This window comes from Eucalyptus grandis, chromosome 6 (assembly GCF_016545825.1).
Source record: "Eucalyptus grandis isolate ANBG69807.140 chromosome 6, ASM1654582v1, whole genome shotgun sequence".
Lineage (NCBI taxonomy): Eukaryota > Viridiplantae > Streptophyta > Magnoliopsida > Myrtales > Myrtaceae > Eucalyptus > Eucalyptus grandis.
Window position 1 is genome coordinate 32,541,272 of NC_052617.1, and position 17,546 is coordinate 32,558,817.

Below are 17,546 nucleotides of genomic sequence, written 5' to 3' on the forward strand. Positions count from 1 at the left end.
CCTCCCCCTCTTCGGGTCACTTGAGAAAATGACCAACAATCAAGGATGTGGTTTAATACAACCAGGGTTTATTTTTTTGCTAATGAACCATGATCGGGTAATAGTGAGTGAGAGAGGATTATGGCGCTAAAAAGGAAAAAATAGCATTTGCATCCTCATCAGATTAGTGTGGTTATTGGAGAACGCTACAAATATTACATTCACCACTTCTCAAGCACTCCCAGTGTCCTTCCAGCTAAAAACTATGCTTTGATCTAGAAACACGAACATTTCAAACACATATATGAATAGAAAGACATAAAAATCTTCATTTCTTATCATTAAATAAAGCTTCTAACTTTGTCATCACATAGCTTGACAAAATCCCAACACCCCAAAGCACCAAAAACTTTAGTGCGTTATTCTAATACTCTTAGAATGCACCGGCGGACATACAAATTGCTCCTGAAAAAGCTAGGATTTGCGAAATCCTATCAAGTAACAATTAAGTCCCTACAACATGGCAAGCCAGAAAAATGAGCTCAGACACTTGCTCTGCCCTCAAAAAAGTGAAGATCCAATTTTTAAAGGAGACCAAATGACAGCAAAAAGGAAAATTTGAAAAGAATGATCAAGGAGAATTCAGGTAACAGGACAAATCTTCTCAATCATATCCTTTCCTGTCCCTGGAATCTTATATCCATAGCAAGATAATCTCCCTCCAAACAACAATTCCAAGAAACATAATGAGACAATGAACATGAATTGGTACCAACATCATCTAGCTAGTGTGTCAACTAATATCCAACTTTAAACCAACATGAAAACTGCCACAACATGCTAGCACATTGCTACCCTATCCTGCAGATTATGACACAGTTCTGGCTTAAGCATAAAATGTAAACAGGAAAGGAAGATACTCTAATCTACTTCTTTTACGCATGTAGTAAGCAGCTATTTTAGCCCAAAAAAAGGGGGAATGCATTATTTGCATCTTTTAAAGATCTCATAAATCAAAAATGATGATAACAATTACCATTATGACATGCTTTTAGAAAAACATAGGGGAAATATTGTCTGCTAAGTAGATAACAATCATGACTTCCTGAGTAAAACATCCAAACACCTTTAGAATGTAAAATGGTTTATTAAGATGCAATAAGGATCTGCTCTCTTCTTAATTGAGAGAGAATACAGAACAATATTAGCGAAATTAAATGAAGAACGGTTTTTTAAAAAATCATGGAAGATGTGATAATGACCTCAGCAGGTATATACATAAAAACATATTTCCGTAAACTCACAGTTCAGCAATGGCTACACCATAACGATAACTTAAGTTCTGCACATATAACAATTTAGGAAGGTGACTACATTACAAGTTCCCATAAGCATATGCAGTAAAATTGAAGAACAACTTCATAGACTTGCGCCATTTATGGAATTGGAACTGACAAAGAGTGAATAGTCAAGCATCAGAAAGAGCGACAGAAAAGTCAGAAGACCAGCACTGAAAAACTATATGCAAAATGTATAAGGAAAAGACAATGGTATCCGGTGATATAATAAGCCACTCTTTGCATGCTAAAAGATAGCAACCCAAAAAGTTATATGAAAAACGTACCAAGTCAAAAGAATTGCATCCAATGATATAAGTCACTTGAGAGGGAAAAACAAAGAACACAAAACATGAGCAATCCAAGAGACAACAATTTGCAAGAAGCAAGAAAGTTATATGCAATATGTAAATAGGGTAAAGGCAATTGCCTCCAGTGACAAAAACCAGCTGAAGTAAAATCTGAAAACAGGAAAAATCCAAATAACGCCGCAGGGTATGAGCTCCTCGAACAGACTGAGTAGGATGGTGTATGCAGACAGACATGATTAAAAGTATTGAAGAGGATGCTTACCGTCCAAAAATTGCAATTGCTATACCGGAATAACCAAAGAAGTAAGCTAAATACTATCAACCAAACACAGAAGAAGACTACAACAGAGCACAAGGTTTACAAGGCACAAGACACCAACGAAAGGAACCCGGGCCAAAAATGAAAGAACTGGTGAGCAGAGAGATAACAGAGAACAACACCATCGACGATCGATGATCAAAATGCAGGTGCTTTACGGGATTGCGAATTGAATTTGAACAGAAGCCCACAATGCATTAAGTGATCATACCCATATAACGATCACGGGTGCCATGAAGGCAATCGCGGAGACCTGAATATGAACAGATCAAGACAACATTCTCACATTAACGACCACCATAATCGATATTCAGTCCAAGCGAGCCAGATCAAGAAAGATGCTAAGTAATAACCCTCAATGTATCACGATAAATATCCACATTAGATCTCTAAACCGACAACAACAACAAAAAAGGAGGCGCCCCCCTCATGAGCTGAAGAGCAAAACCTAAGGCTCCGACTCCACGGTAGAAGAGGCCTCCTCGTTGGCGCCGGCGGCGGCGGGAGCGGCGTCTCCGCCGGGGGCGGGGGCCGGGGACGCGCCGCCCTCCGGCGTCGCGGCGGGGGAGGCGGTGGCGGCGACGGCGCGGGTCTTGACGGAGTCGAGCATCCGCTTGCTGATCTCCTTGGAGTAGATCTGGAGGACCTCGATGCCGTCGTCGTCGGCGGCGGCGGCCCCGCCGGCGGCGTTGAAGGCCTCCTCCTCGATGGCGCGGGCGGCGGAGGCGGCCTCGTCATGGGGCACGGTGCCGTAGCGCTTGGAGAGGACGGAGGGGTGGAGAGGGTCTCGATGAGGCGGGCGACGACGGCGTCGCGGGTGCGCTGGGATGGGGGCCAGATGCTGAAGGCGACGTTGGGGGCGGCGCCGGCCTCCTTCCGGGGCTCCGGAAGGGCCGGATCCTGCACGGTCTCCTCCATCTGGGGCGGCGGCGGCGGGGGCGGGGGCTGGGGTGGGAAGGCGGGGGCGGCGGAGGGAGACCTCGTCGGCGGCGTCGGCGGCGGCAGCGGCAGCGGTGGCGGTGGTGATGTCTGAGTCCGACATTATTAATTTTGGGTGGCCTTTTTATTTGGAGGCGCTGGGGGAAGGAAGGCGAAGGGATTTTCCTGGGGATTAAAGTATTTTGGGGTAAGGATTGGGTACGGTGGTGGAGCACGTATTTATGGTGTGAGCGCGCGCGCGTGGTTAAGGACAGCTGTAGATTTTGAGATGACGGGTCACCTAAGTAGTTGGATCTGATGGCCGACGTTTGAGCTTTTCTCGTTCGTTAGATGGCGGGCCGCTCCTCGTCGAGGTGCGTCTCCTTTTACTGTCTTTGAAGGTACTCTTCTTTCTTTCCGACCAGGGAAAAAAAAAAACAGAAAAGGAAAAGGTACTCTTCCAAAACGGCAAAAAAACCTTGAAACGCGGTCGGACAGCAGTGCACCCTTCCGACATCGCACTCGAAGGACAATTCTTAGTTGTCCACTTGTACGCTCACTCCGTCCGCTGGGAGTGACCGGTCCGGTGGGGCTAATTTTCATACTTGGAATCTAGAATTTGGATTTAGAATTTGAATCCTATCATATTAGGGCCGATTTCTTGATTTTGACCCCACTAGGGTTTCCCTAGACCCCCACCTTCTACCCAAAGAACGAGGCCTTAGTTCCTTCTTGTCAATGGAAAACATAAATCACACCCTAACAATGTCGAATCAATTCCGATGCATACTCCTACCTTCCATTAAGAAATTCATAACCATCTAAATTGTCATAGAAAAAAAGCTTAGTTGAATCAATTCGGATGCATACTCCTACACCCATTTCTTTATCCACCCTTGTTCTCACTCGGCTACACACACGTGGACCATTACCTCTTAGGCTCAATTGGTCTTGGCCATTTAGACCCAGGTCAACCCGTTATGGCCCATGGGCCTAGCTAGGCACGGCCCAAGAGCAAAGAGACCATGCTTGGCGCCACTTTTTTTGCTACAGCCCTCAATAATGAGAGCCGGTGCCTGGCACGAGCTACAGTAGGGCCTACATATGCTGTGATAGGAGCAAGATGGCTCGTGCCATTCCTAAATCTACTTTAGAATTAGGTGACTCTTGTTTTAGATTGTCTAGCCTCATCAAATACATCCATTTTGCTTAATGGTGGTGTCCTAGACCTTTTTGATCCATCAAGAGGTGCAAAACAAGGAGACCTCATCTCTCCTAATGTTATTGTTCTCTGCATGGAAGTCCTTTCGCTAATGACAGAAATAGAATGTGACAACGGTAATAGAAAACCTATCTAACCTTATGATGGAGGATGTCTTGCCATTTTCTCATCTCTTCTTTGCACAAGATTTCCTTTCTATTTGGCAAAGCAAATGAGCAGGTATGTAAGACTACTATTCAAACACTTGAATCTTTCTACTATGCTTTTGGGCAAAAGGCAAATGTTGTCAAATTAAGGTTTATTCTTTTGAACATACCAATATAGATACGGCCTCTCGAAATAGGTGATTAGAATTGAATTTGATGTCCGAGACAAGACATTGAAGGACCCATGTCAAAGGAAGAGGAAAATCGACTGGCCAAAGACGAGAAAATATACCACTACAATGCCAACATATGAAAATACCACCCGATTTACCAGGCGACACACCACCGCTTAATTGATTTCAATTTCACCTCTCTCCACTCTCTTATCACCTCTGGGCCCCACCTCTCCCTCTCTTAGTTGATTTCAATTTTAGCAAAGAGGAACTTTCTCTCTCCACTCTCTCTCATTTGCTCTCCTCTTTGCTCCGCACTGCTCTTTCTCCAACTCATGATGGAGCCTACCATCTGACGAACTACACCACTACCTCCACATTAGCCTCATATGTTGCCTCCGCCATCCGATGAGACCACACTGAACAATGCCATGTGTTCTCTCCGTCTCTCTCTCGACTCGCTCTATCTCGCCCACTCCAATGCCCGACAAACCACACTACCTCTGTCTTTGGTCCAAAAACAAGCTCAAGGCCCCCATCGTCCTTAACCCCTGCATCCTCGAGGTACCCTATGGTTGCGATGTCATGCCTCCCAAACCCTCACCAAATCCAACGAGGCTGACCCTCACTCTAGCCACAAGGGTCAAGGCTTGGCCAAATCCAACAAAAATGACTCCTCATATATGTCCAACGAGGGCCGCGGCACCCTCATTGATGTTATCGCCTCCCAAACCCTCACCCCAGTCACAAGGGTCAAGCCCTTGCCAAATACAACAAAAAAATGACCCTCGCCAACCACAAGTGAGGGCCACGACACCCTTGCTAGCCACAGGCCAAAGAGAAAGAAAGAACAAAAAGGGGGGGAGACAAAGAAACAATGAAGAGGAGAGATAAATGAATGAGAGAGAGGGAGTTGCAAGTTTTTGAAAGGTGGGCCTGCAAGCCACACTTGTTGCTTGCGGAATGAGTTTATGCATTATTGAGCTAGGTACTCCAATTCTACCTAATATTTTCTCACCATGATAGCATAAGTGTCGTGGGAGCTAGGATTTATCTACTTTATATTTTTACCCTCCCTAATCACAGCGGTATGCTAATTTCAAAGTTGCCTTTATGCAACAACAGGAAAAAGTTAAACTACTTGTGACAACGCAAGAGGGATCGATTCTAGGATTAAACTTTGCTTGGTTTTCCATGACAGTATAGCAGCAAAATCACTGCTTGCAGAGCTATGGTTTGCCAATTCAATAGCAATAAATCCCATTTGAAGAGGCTCATATGCGAAATCCTTCGTTTCAGTATGGGCAACTCTCATAGCCAATTTGGCTCTCATCAAGGGTTCCTCTTTAAGATTATTGCTAAAAAATTATAAGCTTATTGTACAACAACCAATTTAATCGTAAACATTTCAAATATATCAATTTAGTCATAACCCTTTAAAGATTTGCCAATATAGTCATTCATACCAATTTTGCCTAAAAATCCCTAATGCGGCGATCTAATCAACGCTCACCGTCCTACACGATATGGTTCGCACTAACATAGACAATTTTTGACATCTTTACAATTTTCTAAATGTTTTACATTTTTTTTCTTTTCTTTCTTTTTATCTTTCCTTCTTCCTTTGGCCAGTCACCGAGTCTTGGCAATGACCAGCGAGGTTAACCTCACCAGGCACTAACCTTGCCAACTTCAAGTGAGGTCAACCTGCCAGTGGCCTCGCTAGTGACACAACCCACGAACAAAGCTTGATCCAAGACCGTCCGTGATAGGCTATGTCACGCATAAAAGCTTGTCCAAGAACAGCCTGTGACTAATCCACTGACGATCCCCAATTTGCGCACGGCCAGCCCATGCAAGATACGAAGATAGGCCCATAGACAACCCGTGAGCAATGTTCGGCTAGCTCACGTGCAACTTGCAACCGTTCAGCTACTCTCGTGTCAAGCAGCCCTATTGCCCTAATCTTGCTTCTGACACACGCCCATGAGCTTCCCAAAGGCTACAGCCATTGAATGCCCTACTGTGTAGCCTTGTAATGATGATATGGATTCAAACTCCACCATTAGATTGGAGGGACAAGCTACACATTGTAATAATGATACGGATTCAAACTCCACCGTTAGATCGGAGGGACAATCAATGGCTGAGATACAACCCAAACTTGTATAAATAGGGGTCCCTCCTCCTCATTGTAACCAGCTCGTTCATAAGTGAGTACATTCGCTCATTGCTCATCCGACCATTGCGTTCATGCGTGTGTGTATAAGGCTGACTTGGAATCAATAATCCTAAGGCTGCATGTTTTGATTGGTCGTAATCGACCAACCCATGACAAGTGGTATCAAAGCCTTCGTTCCAAGCGCAATGGCTGATCCTCGTGATGATGTCCCCATCGTTCAAGGTGATGACCGACAAGAGCAGGGGCGTCCAGTCGAGAAGGCCACCTAGTCAAAGAAGAACCATGCTGTCTCGAGCTCAAGGGATCTGAAGGGGGATCTGGAGAACTGAATGATGGTCCTAGAAGAGACCATCACGGACGCCTAGGCATTGATGGACAACCTGCACCAAACCGTTAAAGGAGCGGAAGCCCATAGGGAGGAGTTCTTGGCCGAAGTGCAAGAACTCTAGGCCGACATGAGAGAGCTCCATGTCAAGGTGCTGGGATCCCTCATGGATGAGCTACAGCTGTCACGTCCCAAACCCCGGTTATGTGCACATTTCTCAGCGGTCGATTGAAAAATGCAATATCCCAGGACGCATCGCTGACCTATTCTTTTTATCTTGCAATTAAGCACATGCGAAAGCGAATTAAACACAACACCCAGTTAATCATCACATACAAGGATAGTAAAATATGCTAGCGATTTTCACAAACTACATTTTATATAGATACCAAGTCAACCCTACGAGTTCATATTTACAAGTCTATCAAAAGTGAACTCCTAGGCGACCCGACTAACAAAAAGAGGTCGAGATCAGGCTAACTTCCAACTGTACAACTCCCACAAGCTCCTACGACCTCAGCCCTAATATCCAAACACAGCTCCAAGCAAGATGCTGGGTAAGTCACCAGGTGAACACGACTCCCTGGGCCCTATCGGCTCGGTATCTAGATTTACCATGACACCTTCCGAGATGTCTATATCCATGGGGTTGTTGTTTTGCACAACCCCACTTCCTATGCACAGCCCATGAAAACCGTGCATGGGATCCTCCCGATCATTGTTTGAATTTGTAAAATACCAAGCTTGGAAACAGTAGAACACGTCGTAGCCCAAACCCTCGTCGACCCACGCCGTAGTTACAACCAACTCACGGAACCGATTGGTCCCGGGGATAGGGTAGAAGGTATTATCTACCTCCATATCCTATGGAACCCAAACCGTACCGGACGCATCTCCATACTAAGGACCTGAAAAAGGGTTAACCACGACAGGGTGAGATAAAATCTCAGTGAGTTAAAACCCTAAACCCTGATTAGGTCCAAATTCACCTCGAAGACGGTCCTAAACACACACCATAGAAAACTCACCTCACCTCGATGCGTCCCTATATATTAGTGCATCACATATGCCATTATAAATATCACAAGCATAATTAATAACCAGAACACATGATTCTCATCCTTCAACATTCACATAGGTCCTGATTATAAAATAAAACCATTATAACACGTCACATACCATGCCACACAATTTTTTCTCATAATCAAGCGCAAGCATCACAATCATTCAGGCATGTTTCAATTATTACGACCCATCGGCCACGACCAACTTAAAAGTCAACAGTCATCCAGCGTAACCAGGCATCGTCCCGCCCTATTGGGCAAGACAATGTCTAGAACCCCCACCTAGACGGCATTCCATAGATGAACATCAGTCCGACCTCAACCGCAATTTGACTTCCGAACCCCCACCGAGCATCCGATAAAAATCGGGCATTGTCCCCAAAATCCTATTGGGTGACGGGTTCAATTATGTGACCATACGAGCACGTCATCAATCAACCCACTTCTTATCTTCCATCAATTAGCCAAAATCACGAAAATTCCTTTTTAAACAATAAACCTTGCAACTCTCCTTTTTTTTTTTTTTTTGTTCAAAACTTTCCGAAATAAATTCATAGGTGTTCACATACTCAAAATTAATCCATCAAATTTTGCACGCACCTAATTTAAAACTTCATTATTTTATCGAGCAAATAAGTTTTGGTGTCCAAACCCAACACCTCATTGTTTTTCTAATTAATTGCCCTTAAGACCATCTTTTGCAAAAATAATAGACAATCACCATAGAACAACCATTCAAATAATACCACGCATAAGTTCTCAGCATGTCAAAAATCAACCAAATCACAACATATACATTTTCCAGCAAGCAAGACACCAAGAACAACCACAATATCATAACCGGCCCTCACCGGCAAAAACCAAGTCTACCCACGTGTATCCAAGATTAATTCCAGGAACATAACCAAATGAGTTCAGAAAATTCTCAAATTTAAATATATTAAAGGACACTTAAACGAACATTTTTTATGAAAAAAACCTTGACCTGAATCTTCCTAAAATAAGCGCAATAAATCGCTCAAACCGTTACCAAAACTATATCCGTGTCCAGAAATTATGTTTTCCAAAATTAGCTTGATTCGAGGTCCAAAATTTGTCCGTTTGCTTTGAAATTTGACTATGTAAATTTCAATATGTGATGAAAAACTTTTGTGAAGAAACTCTTTCAAAAATTGAACCCTAAAAGTTGATAAAAAAACCCCCTAAACACCAAAAGGTCATGGGTTCCAACACAAAACGAGATTTTTGCCTTTCATGTAACGAAGCTGAAATCTTATCCTTTTAGATCCAGAAAATCTTGAGTAACATATATGTCATAAATGAAGATGTTTAAAACATTTTTCAAGAAAGAAGTATCCTCAAAATCATAGCACATTTTAATCCATGAAAATAGCAAACAGCGAGTGTTCAGTAAACAAATCTGAAGTTAAGCTAATCCAACTTAATTAATCTAACCACGATTAATTAACTTAAACATGATTAACTAACCTAACCATGGTTACTTAACCTAACCTTGGTTAACTGACCTAATCAAGGTTAATTAACACTAATCCATCTTAACACTAAACTAAACACTCCCAAAGTGCAATTAACAGTCTAATAAAAAATTATGGAGTTAACTTATCAGATTAAGACAGTGATAGACTCACGGCGACAGCATAAGAAGCACGGACACTCTCCAGAACCCTTCGTGTCGTATCCGACATGCACACTCCGACATGCTCAGACACGCGAGTCGAAAATTCCGACACATGACTCCAACACGCATGGGGTTATCTTTACAAATTTCCAAAACTTTTGGGGTCTAAATATAAATATATGAAAAAAAAAAAAACTAACGAAAGCTAAAACTTCTAGGTTCTAGACTCTTCTCACTTCTCAATCGCACGATTCGCACGCACCTGAGCACTCCGGTTCTCTTTTTTCGCCGTGAGTCTCACCAGTGTTGCTTTACCGGCCACGCAGCCCACCCCACCAGTCGCCGACTCGCCGTAGCCCCCCGTGCCTTAGCCCCACCTGTCACCACAGTCACCTTCGACCCCGCCTTCATCTCTCGCAAGCATCGAGCTGTCGCCCCGACTGAGCGATTAGCACCTCTGCCTCTCACAAGCGTCACCGCATTACTTCTCTTCATCTCAAGTTAGCAAGTTGTGTTATTCCATTTTCTTTTTCGATTCAGCATCTTGGATTTCTTTATAATGCGATTTGGGATTTTTTTGGTAAACCCTAAAGTTAGTTCGGAGAAAGTGGGATTTGGGTCGTTTAATTGATGAATGATGATGAGGGAGGGTGAGATGATGTACATGAGGCCCAAGTTCAAGAGGATCGTGGAGTCAATTGATGCTGCTTAGTGTCAATCTGCTCATGGTTTGAAGAGCAAGATAAATGCCATTGTCAATTGATGCTGCTCTCTCTGTCTCTCTAAGCTTAGTCCACGGAGAGACTTTTTTGTTTTGGGCCTTTTGGGTTCTGGTGCAATAAGGAGTAGAAGAGATGGATGATAACAAATTGTAGGAGTTCTTTAGAAAAGAGACCTCGGTTTTTAGTAGAATTCAAGAAATGTTGTTAATTTGTCCATGAGTGTTCTTGTCCGGTTGCTTAACTAATAACATATTATTTGAGGGTTTTCTTGATTCCATAATATGGAGAGCCGACTGTGAATATGGCTTTAGATGTCAAGTTGGCTTGGCTGGACATGGCTTTTGTAGTTCGTTTCAATATGTAGAATCTTATGTTGGCTTAGACTTCTCCAAAGAGTAGCTCTCTTTTGACTACTTCGTTAGCCAAGGGAATCCTTTGAAATATTGTTATGGTATATATTAAAATGGCCGATTTTTGTATGTATATTAGTTTTACATCTTTGTCATTTTCTAGCAGCCATTCAATTCTTTTGATTAGTATTTTTCCTTGGAACTAGAGTTATTATGTAAAAAAACTTGTTTAATCAACACCTATACTTATTCACCTGAATTCGTGTCAACATATATGTTTTGGTATAAATTATTAATGTATGAATTATTAATCTGCACACCGAATTGATGATAAAGTTATTGCACATTAGTATTCTCTGTTAAATTTTTTTGGGAATATAACTTAGGAAAAAATCAGTGTATTTCTATAGACAAACTCCTAAATAATTAACATCATCTTTAGTATGTGGCATTGAAATTGAAAACCAAAAGGGCATATCGGTTTTGCTATGATTTCTCTCTATTTTTATTTAATTTCCACTTTTGTATTGTGAATACTCATAATGGCTTCGGTCGTGTATGTGTGATGGTCAGGAATTGATGATAGAAATTTGGCTGCTGTTATTCGCTGCTATTTGTTGTTGTTCACTGCCATATTGCCGATGTTCTCTGTCATTTGCTGCTATATTGCTATTGTTCACTGATGTTGGTCGTGTATTACTACTATTCACAACAGCTCGCTGCTTGCTATCATTTATTGTTGTTAGTTGTTGTTCGTCGCTATTTTGTTGATATCTATTGTTGCTTACTGCTTCTCGCAATGTGCTTCCGATTGGTATCAAATCTTCCTTAGTTAACTTTAACTAAGAAACCTTATAACAATTGATAATAACATACTTATTTTTATTTTTGCAGAATGTCTTCAAATTTAAACATGGCTAGTAGTACTTCAAGTACACAAGCACATACCTCTAAAAATGAAATTATAAAACAATCATTATGAAAGTATGTTACTAAGTTAGTTAATCATACTAATGTGGGAAATTTGTCTTGGAGATGCAATTTTTGTCAAAAAGATTTTAAGAGTTCATACACAAGTGTAAGGGGCCATTTGATAATGATAAGTGAAAAATGAATTGGAAAGTGCACAAAAATAGAAAAAAAATCTTTTGAAGATGGAAAGATTAGAAGAAGAAATCAATATTAAATTAATGAGTATTGCGCCTAGAAATGTACCTTTGCCTCTTTCTAGTTTTTCACTTTGTGGTGGTGGTGGTGACAGAATGAATTTATTATTTAACTCCAAAAAAAAAATGAAAGGTGAAAGTGGGACTGGAAAATCACTTGAAGATACATTTAATATGACTTAACGGGAACATCTAGATTGTGAGATTGCTAGGACGTTTTATTCGGTGGGCTTGCCATTTAACCTAGTAAGGAACCCTTATTTTCAATCCGCTTTTACTTATACTGCTAATCATAATATTACGGATTATGTACCACCGAAATATAATTTGTTGAGGATCACTTTGTTTAAAAAGAGAAGGCAAATATTGATAGGTTGTGTGCACCTATCAAAATCATGTGGAAGGATAAAGGTATTGTGAGTGATAGATGGAGTGACTCATAAAGAAGACCGCTTATTAATTTCATAGCGGTATCGGATGGAGAACCAATGTTTATAAAATCAATTGATTACTCTGGAGAAACATTTCATTTTTAACGTGCTGAAAGAAGTTATCAATGAAATTGGGCATAAGAATCTGATCTAAATAATTATGAATAATGCTTCAAATTATAAGAGTGCAGGACAACTCATTGAGCAAGAATTTCCATTCATTATGTGGATGCTTTGTGCAGTGCACGCCCTTAATTTAGCTTTAAAGAACATTTGTGTCACAAAAAATATGGAGACCAATAAAATAGTTTATGAGGAATGTAATTGGATTTCAGATATTATTAAGGAAGTTATGCAAATCAAACATTTTATCATGAATCATTCTATAAGATTAGCAATATACAATGAGTTTGTTAGCTTGAAGTTGCTTTCTCTAACAGATACACGTTTTGCTTTGATAATTGTGATACTTGAGAGATTTAAGTTAATAAAAAGTGGTCTTCAAAACATAGTGATTTGTGACCTATGGAATATCTATCGAGATGATAATCAAGAGAAAGCTAAATTTGTCAAGGAAAATGTGTTGGATGATTTTTGGTGAGATTTGATTGATTATATACTTTTCTTCACGGCTCCTATTTATGATATGCTTAGAATTTGTGACACCAATAAGTCTTGTCTTCACTTAGTTTATGATATGTGGGATTCGATAATCGAAAAATTGAAGAAAACTATATATGCACATGAAGTGAAGAGGCTAGATGAGAAGTCCACATTTTATGAAATAGTTCATACAATTCTTGTAGATCATTAGACAGAGAACAACACTCCACTTCATTGCTTGATACAGGCCTTAAATCCTAGATAAGTTCTAAAATTGTATGAGATTATTACTTTAGTAGTTTAGTCTTTCTCTAACATGATAATATAATACTCTTTGTATTTATTATTGTTTCCTAATTCTATTTTATTTTATTAAATAAATGTACTATAATGATCAAGGGCTTGATGAAGATCCTACTCGAATTTCTCCATACAAGAATAAGGAGATCAACCAAGAAAAACTGAAATGCTTCAAGAAATGCTTTCCTAACTTGGATGAGCGTGACAAGGTAAATTTGAAGTATGTAGATTTTACGAGTAAGAATGGGGATTTTAGAGATTTTGATTCCATTCAAAATCGATATTTCATGGATTCTAAGGCTTGGTAGGTTAATCATGGTGCATGTGCACCGATGCTTCAAAGCATAGCCTTAAAACTTCTTGCACAACCTTCTTTTTCATCATGTACTGATAGAAATTGAAGTACTTACTCATTTGTGCACTCGGTGAGAAGAAATAAGATGACCCCAAAACGTGTAGAAGATTTGGTTTTTATTCATGACAATCTTCATCTTCTGTCAATAAAAAGCCCACAATACGCAGAAGGAGAGACCAAGACGTGGAATATTTGCGGAGATACATTTGACTCGTTTGAAGATGTTGGGGTGCTTGAAGTTGCAAATCTTTCAACTATATGGATGAATGACTTTTTGTTATATTTGATAATGGAATGTTTATTGTTTTTTTTTCTTATTGTTAAATTTTAAATTTAATAGTGGAACGTCGATTACTTATTTTTTCTTTCAAATTTTATGGATTATTACAATGAAATATAGTTGAATTTGTCAAATTAAAAAGAATGAATGATATTAACAAATGTAAGATTAATGTTTTTAGTATAGATTAATTCTAGACTCTTTTTTGTTATTATTTAGTTATTTATGCATTTATATTTAAAAATATTTATTTAATATATAATGTGTCGGAATATGTTGAAATTATCTACTTTTTGATAAATGACGCGTCGATGTGTCATGTTGTGTCGTGTCCGTGTTGGTGCTACATAGGTGATAGCAACTTGATGGCGGCGAAAACCTGAGACTAGGTGTCTTGAACGAAGGCTTGGCGGAGGCTAAAATGATCCTACAAGCTCACAGCCAAGATGGGCAATTCAGCTTGGAAGGCTAGTCAGATTGAGGTGGCTGGACGTGGAGGAGCTGGTGCCGAGTCTCCTGTGGTTAGGTGGTGCCGCGGGTGGCTGTTAGTGGTGGAGCATCAGCATGAGGAGCTACTCAGCTACTGTTGCTAGATGGCTAGGCGGTTGTTGGTGAAGGCGTGAAAGTGGTGGATGGTGGAGGGCTAGTGAAAAGAAGTGGCAGCAGCGTTGGGATGTAAGCAGACGGTGGTGCAATGAAGTTCTGGTGGTGGTGTGGCTATGGCATGTGGTAGTAAGGTGGAAGGAAATGGAGAAGAGAGGAAATGGAATAGGAGGAAGAAATGAACGTGAGAAGGAAGAAGGGGAAATGGGAAAGAAAGTTAGTCGGCTAAGGCAAGGGGGGTTGTGTGCACGCATGGGAAGAGAGGGAATTGGAGAGAGAGAGAGAGAGAGAGAGAGAGAGAGAGAGAGAGAGAGAGAGAGATGAAAGTCAAAGAACTAACCAATGAAGAGCTTAGGCAAATATCTAAACACTCATCACTAATTACCCCAAAGTCTTCATGCCTCCTAAGTCAAGTGGCCACCCAATAAGAAATTAGCTCTAATTTCTCACAAAAGAAACCATTTTGGGGATAGAAAGATCCCATATTTCAGCCCATCTGAATTTCACCTTTATTTTCCTTTTTGTCCGAAAACCAATTTTTCCATAAAATTTTGGACTCGACGAAATTTCGTCGAAAAATGAGACGACGTCTTATAAATGAATCATGACACACTTGAACGTCCGATTCCTGAAACCAAATTCAATTTCATGGTTAAAGTCGACCAAACGTGATTTTAGTACAACATAACCTATCGTGTAGCTTTTAGAAATTTTAGCGCGTTTGACCCATGGTTGATAATTTTTTATTCACATTTGTGCATCTTCGAATCGTAGACAACTCTCAGTTGTCATAAAATCACGAGCTTTCAATTACGTGTCCCAAGTATAATATCGATAAAAAATTGGTTTACTGCCATTCGATGCAAATATCGTAATCGTGCAGAACCACCCGCAATTCGACTACGTACTTTGGTCGAATTGACCTATATCCGTTCACTAATCAATTTATAACGGTGTCATATTGACCATTGCTAACTATTATGGTCAAGCGATCAATTTCTAATCGAATTCTCTAGTTTGTCGCATTTATATCCCTTAACGACATCACCTAATAGATTATTTAACTCGTGAATGATCGGTTCTAAGTAAATTAACCATAAGCACGTCGACAAAATAACCATTTCATATATCCGAATCAGGGTCAAATTTCGAGATGTCACAACAGTAGCGGGATGAGACCTAGGAAGCCGCAATGGTGGCCATGTGCGTGAAGATGGCCAAGCTGAAAAGCAAGCTCGCCGAGCTTGAAGTTGCATGCATGAACGAGGTGATCACCGTGCAACCACGTGCCGATGCATCCAAGCCAAAAGAGTTCGAGGGCTCATGGTGGCAAAAGATGTGGACAACTTCCTGTGATACATGAAACGCTACTTCTAGACCATGGGAATGACTGATGACATAATTCAGGTAAACAACGCAGCCATGTATTTAGCTGATGATGTGTTACTGTGGTGGCGTTGTAAGTTGGATGATAGGAATAGTAACCCTATCACGACATGGGCTTGATTTGTCAAGGAATTTTGGCGAACCTACTATCCCACTTATGCGGAGGAGGAAGCTCGCGAGGAACTCAAACGCCTAAAGCAAAAAAGCGGAGTCTACAACTACATGAAACGATTCTCGGAGCTGCTGCTCCAAATCACATCCATGACTGAGACGGAAGCATTCCATCAATTCATGAGCAGACTCAAACCATGGGTCAAGCAAAAGTTCAAACGGTGCAATGCAATGGATCTCACAACGATTACTTCTGTGGCCGAGTCCCTCATGGAATACAAACCATCGTCATCGGCCAAGCCAGACTCTCAACCGAGAGAAAGGGCTAATGGTGGGGGAGATCGGAACCGGTACAACCGTCCGAATGGAGGCAAGCCACCATCAGTCCCTCCTAGGACTCAACCCGAGTTGAGCCATGGAGGATACCATCGTAAGGTACGCACCTACAAGTGTCTCTTTTGCGATGGTCCCCATATGGCCTGAGATTGCCTGAAAAGAGGAAAGTTGGCAACTTCTGCAAGGAGAATGAGCCACGAGAAGAGGTGCAATTAGGATTGTTGCGGATCTTAAGGCAAAGGAACCCAAAGGAATGATATTCGTAGATGTGAAAATCGGTGGTACCACAATAAGTGCGCTCGTGGATACTAGGGTGTCCGATCTCTTCATATCCAAAGAGGCCGTAAAGAAGCTGAATTTTTCAGTCAAAACAAGTGATGCCGGTTGGCTCAAAATGGTGAACTCCAAGGAAGTCTCAACTAGCGACATAGCTAGGGACATGGAGCTACACCTTGGTCCATGGATCTGCAAAGAGGATATCGAGGTAATCCCCCTTGACAATTATGATTTCGTGCTTGGTTTAGGATTCCTCGATCGAATTAATGCGGGCGTTATGCGCTTTGCAGATTGTATTTGCATCCTAGATACGTGGTGCCAATGCATGGTCCCGATCTACCACGAGTCAGGACGAGATAGGAAGATACTATTAGCCATGCAACTGACAAAGGGGTTACAAAAGGGCGAGGTAACCTTCTTGGCAACATAAAAGGATGAGAGTGCAAAAGAAAGTGAGGTACTGGGAGAGGTGGCCCAAGTCCTTGATGCCTTCCAAGATGTGATGCCACCCGAGTTGCCCAAGAAACTGCCTCCTCAGAGAGAAGTGGATCACCAAATCAAGCTCGTGTCCGACGCTTGATCGCTAGCCATGGCACCCTATCGCATGGCCTCGCTTGAGTTAGAAGAACTAAGGAGACAACTCAAAAAGTTGCTCGATGTGGGATACCTTCAGCCATCTAAGGCCCTTTTTCAGTGTGCCGGTTTTGTTCCAAAAGAAACACGACGGATCCATCTGTATGTGCATAGACTACCAAGCATTGAACAAGCTCACCGTTAAGAATAAATACATGATCCCCCTCATTGCAGACTTTTTCGATCAGCTCGAGGAAGCCCGATGGTTCTCTAAGCTTATTCTTCGATTGGGATACTACCAAGTTTGGATTGCCAAAGGGTATGAATCGAAAACCACATGCGTGACCTGTTGCAGATCATACGAGTTCCTCGTCATGCCTTTTGGCTTGACCAATGCGCCAGCTACATTCTACACTCTCATGAACAAGGTATTACATTC

At 41.4% G+C, this 17,546-nt stretch overlaps 1 protein-coding gene across 1 annotated transcript; it reads right to left on the minus strand.

Moving 5' to 3' along the window:
- Positions 1 to 2,115: 2,115 nt before the first annotated feature.
- LOC104449288 (MFP1 attachment factor 1-like) lies at positions 2,116 to 3,078 on the minus strand. Its single transcript, XM_010063406.3, is given in 2 exon segments — positions 2,116 to 2,720; positions 2,723 to 3,078. Coding segments are annotated over 2 exon segments (468 nt in total). The 5' UTR covers positions 2,865 to 3,078; the 3' UTR covers positions 2,116 to 2,394.
- Positions 3,079 to 17,546: the final 14,468 nt, after the last annotated feature.